Source organism: Vanessa cardui, chromosome 7 (genome assembly GCF_905220365.1).
Source record: "Vanessa cardui chromosome 7, ilVanCard2.1, whole genome shotgun sequence".
NCBI lineage: Eukaryota > Metazoa > Arthropoda > Insecta > Lepidoptera > Nymphalidae > Vanessa > Vanessa cardui.
In genome coordinates, this window is record NC_061129.1 from 15,012,319 (window position 1) to 15,017,066 (window position 4,748).

Sequence of the window (4,748 nt, forward strand, 5' to 3'; positions counted from 1 at the left end):
TTGTCGACCTCAGTAAAAAATCTTTGCAAAAGAGCTATTCGTATGCTATGTCGTACATCATATGACATCACATCATATACACAAAATTTAATGAAAGTCAGAAAGAAATTCTGCCCCAAATCGCACCCTAACTGTAAGCCGTTTAGGAGTTCCGTCAATACATAGTATAAAACAAAGTCGCTTTCTCTGTCCCTATATCTTTAAAACTACGAAACGGATTTTGATGCGTTTTTTTTTAATAGATAGTGTAATTCAAGGGGAGGGTTTGTGTATATAATAAATGAACAATATAGTAAAGAAACACTGACAATTTTAGAAGTTTGCAATGTTATGTCGTAAATAAACAAATTCTTTAGTATCAGTATTGCACACGTGAGAAGTTGGGGCAGGTCGCTAGTTGATTATAATATTCGATTATGACAATTACACGAACATAACCACGTTCCAGAAGGTGATTCAAATATCCAAGTAACCCATAAATTTAAATAAAACTATTTATAACGGATGAATCGCGTATATTAATTATTTTTAAACATCCCGACGTTTCGAGCACTTTGCAGTGTTCGTGGTCACGGGCAGACTGCCCGTGACCATATACGCGATTCATCTGTTATAAATAGTTTTATTTAAATGTGTAATCATCGCGAAAATTTAAGACAACATAACCCATAAATAAAAGATTCGACCGAGTATTGCTAACGTGCTCCTCAGAATTGTTCCGTTCCCTCCCGTTCCCTTAATTTGTGATGGATCCGATGCACAGAACCCTTTGGTAGGGTTTCACCAAACTACCCTTAAAGTATATCCTTTATAATAAAAAAAGAATCATCAAAATTTTGCCAACCAATTTTGAGTTATTCACCTATTTGTCGCGCACATACTTAATGCAAATTTAAGACTTATGTCGTTTTCATACGGATACCATCATCGGAAAAAAATAAAATTAAAATGGGACCCCACGGGAAGCACTATCTTTCAAACAAAAAAAAATATCTCAAAATCGGTCCACCCAGTAAAAAGTTATGAGGTAATAAACATAAAAAAAATGCAGACGAATTGATAACCTCCTCCTTTTTGAAGTCGGTTGAAAATAAAAAGCAGCATTAAAGGCTATTTTTTTTAAAGACTAAGAAGATTTCAGAGAAGTAGTTCTTAAAATTTTACATTTATTTATTACGGCAGGCGGAAAAGCAAATGGGCCCTCTGATAATAAAGTGTCACTACCAGGTACAGACATTTGACAATTGCACATAAAAGGTTTATACAGAGCTTTAATTATGCAATTGGATTACCAGCTTTTTGGCAGATCGGAGCATCAAGGTCGTTGTCGACGGTGCATGCTCTGACTTAAAATTCGTCAATGCTAGTGCTCCACAGGGCTGCGTTCTAACACCCACTCTGTTTGTTCTGCATATCAATGATTTGTTGCAAATCGGGAACACTCACTGCTATGCAGACGACAGTACCGTTGACACCTTATGCACCGGCCGCGCTAATATTTCTCGGGAAAACGTCGAAGAGAACCGTATCAAACTTGTGTCTGAAATCGAGTCTTCGTCAAACAAAGTCTCGAATTGGGGCCGGCTTAATCTAGTCCATTTCAACCCCAAAAAGACGCAAGTTTGCGCGTTAATCGCTAAAAAAACACTATTTGTCGAATCTCCACGATTTGAGAACATTCCGATAGCCGCTACATGTAGTATCGGAATACTTGGCGTTGATATTTCGAGCCTCGTTCAGTTCCAATTTTAAAAAGTGGTGGTGCAATTTGGCACCACATTTTTAAAAATAACTACTATACACAGAGTGATTTCATAAAATATAGTTATTATTAATATTTAGTATCGAAATGCTCCACAAATCGTTACTATTTTATATTGAGGGTTTAAAATACGTTTATGATATAAATTTTAATGACTGGTTCAAATGAAAAATAAATAATGCATTTGGAAAAAAAATATTATTTAATAATCCAGCTTTATAAAGATGCCTCGTGTTCGCCGTCTATATCCTTAGTCATCTCATGCTCACTAGGACATTTTGTAAGTACGACCGTCACTCATCTGTAAAATAAGGACATTATAATAAAATCTTTGCAATGCATTCCACGATAAGTAATTCACTTGTTGATATCAATTATCATAAAATGCTGTTTATTTTCCTCATAGCTGTAACACAAAGTTACAAAACAAGAATACAATAAAATGTATAGAAATAAAACAAATCACATTAAAAGTATTGAATTTTATGTAGTCGATAATAAATATTAAACACATTTCTTAAATTCGGTAACTGTTCTCTGTAAAGTATCACAATATTTGTAATATGGAATTTACCTTTTCGTTAGTTATATTGAAGTTCGTGAGCTGTGAAGCTGCACTCAGAATAATCGGAGGAAGAGACGCTCTCAACAATGAGTTTCCTTATGCTATTCGATTGGAAGTGAAGATTATAAAAAATGACGACAATAAGAGCATAGCTTATGTAAAGACTTGCTCAGGTGCTGCTGTATCATCAAAGTGGATCTTAACTGCAGCTCACTGTTACAGACAAGAATTAGAATATGTTGCTAGATACAATTGGTATTTTCCAAACAACATTGGCGAAATAAGCCCCATACTGAAGGTTTATATACATCCACAATACAACGAGGAACGTATCGGCTTGAGGCAAAACGACGTAGCATTATTTCTAAGTCAAAATTTATTAGTTTCTCAATTCGGAAAGATAAGTGCAGTCGATTACAAGGGTCTCGTCGGCCACAAAGTAAACATTATCGGATTTGGAATTACAAATTCGACTATGCCCGATCAACCATTGCAAGTTTTAGACGGAATGCTGAATAACTGCCTTGAAATGGAAAAAGAAACCTCGTTGTATAATGCTAAAATGATGTGTGTTGTTCCCTTCTGCGGAGTGAAAGCGAAAGCCTGTCCCGGTGATTCAGGAGGTCCAGTCATACACTCATCTGGGATAATAGGAGTTAATTCACTAACTTCAGGTCACTGTCATGAATCCCAGAATATCATTTACCACCCAGGAGCTTCAGCAGTCATTATATCAATGATCAGCCATGAATTAGAATGGATATCAAATGTTATTTCCAATAAAGATATTCATTGAATATAAAGTCTTAAAATTATGCAGTAAACTAATTAAACTGTTGTTGTTGTTGTTGTTTTTTTTTTAATATGGGAAACATCATAAAATTGTAGAATTTATTTTGCATTAGTCAAATTAGACGCTTCAGTGAAGCTGTTCTGTGTGCTTTCTCACGCATGATTCAACAACATCTTGCATCAGCAAACCTGCCCCATGCGCTGCAGAATCGAGAACTCTTATCGGAATCCTAAGTGAGTCATTATATTGTTTACGAAGAGCGTTGTGCCCGCTGCGTGTAGTTTGTCCATAACTTACAGGTACAAAAGTATTAATAATATGTCGTGTCGTGAATTCATTGGTCGTATTTCGTCGAAGAGGAAACATCGCTCAAATGTTATTTTTATCAGTGTTTAAAGTGGGTAGTTGTAAGACGAGTAACGAGTAAGAAAATTGGTGATTATTTTGTTCCATATGTTAACTTTTATGTCCTATTGTTTTTTTTTAATAAATTTCGAAGGTTATTCCTAAATATATACATACATTAAACTATCACGTTTACGTCTGCCGAAGATATCTTACGTGACCAAACCAAATGTTTATTCTACTTATTTTATTCATAAACGATCCCATTGTTCTCCAAATATTTTGTATTCATTGAAAAGGAACAAGAAAAAATCCAAATACCAAATGATTCCTTCAATTTAAACGCGAGTTTCTCTCAGACAGTAAAGTCAGACGTCTAAGTCTTTCTGACGGAACAAACTTGTGTCTGAAATCGAGTCTTCGTCAAACGAAGTCTTGAATTGGGGCCGGTTAAATCTAGTCCATTTCAACCCCAAAAAGACGCAACTTTGGGCGTCAACCGCTAAAAAACACCATTTGTCGTATCTTCACAATTTGAGAACACTTCGATAGCCACTATAGGTAGTATCGGAATACTTGGCGTTGATATTTCGAGCCTCGTTCAGTTCCGCGGTCAATTGGAAGGCAAAGCCAAATTGGCTTCAAAAAAGCTGGGTGTGCTCAGCAAGGCGAGACAGTATTTCACTTCGGCCCATCTCTTAAAACTTTACAAGGCGCAAATACGGCCTCACATGGAGTACTGCTCTCACCTCTGGGCGGGTGCTCCCCAGTACCAGCTCCTTCCATTTGACCGTATACAACGTAGAGCGGCTCGAGTTATCAACGATCAAGCCCTTTCCGATCTCCTTGATCCTTTGGCTTTGCGTAGAGATGTTGGATCACTCTGCATCTTCTACCGAATTTTTTACGGAGAATGTTCCGACGAATTGTTCGGATTAATCCCGGCTGCTGAATTTCACCTTCGGACATCTCGTCAAAATTCTAAGTTTCACCCGCACCACCTTGATGTCCGAAAATCCACAACAGCTCGATTTCTTAGACATTTTCTGCCTGGCACAACCACTTTGTGGATCCAGCTTTCGCCGGAGGTTTTGTCGAACCGATACGACATGGGAACCTTCAAGAAAACAGCGTACACCTTTCTTAAAGGCCGGCAACGCACCTGCAAGCCCCCTGGTGTTGCAGATGTCCACCGGCGGTGGTAGTCACTTTCCATCAGGTGAGCCTCCTGCTCGTTTGCCAGTTATGTCATAAAAAAAGCTTTGTTGTAACCGGGTGAAACC

The 4,748-nt window shown here is 37.4% G+C and overlaps 1 protein-coding gene across 1 annotated transcript; it reads left to right on the top strand.

Moving 5' to 3' along the window:
* The first annotated feature begins 2,255 nt into the window (after positions 1 to 2,255).
* On the top strand, positions 2,256 to 3,432 carry LOC124531436 (serine protease 1-like). The gene has a single exon (XM_047106021.1). The coding sequence runs from the start codon at positions 2,326 to 2,328 to the stop codon at positions 3,121 to 3,123; it is 798 nt and encodes a 265-aa protein (XP_046961977.1). The 5' UTR covers positions 2,256 to 2,325; the 3' UTR covers positions 3,124 to 3,432.
* The last annotated feature ends 1,316 nt before the right edge of the window (positions 3,433 to 4,748 follow it).

What these genes read in the sequence shown, in the direction of transcription:
- LOC124531436 (XM_047106021.1), top strand. Translation starts at nt 2,326, where the DNA reads ATGGAATTTACCTTTTCGTTAGTTATATTGAAGTTCGTGAGCTGTGAA.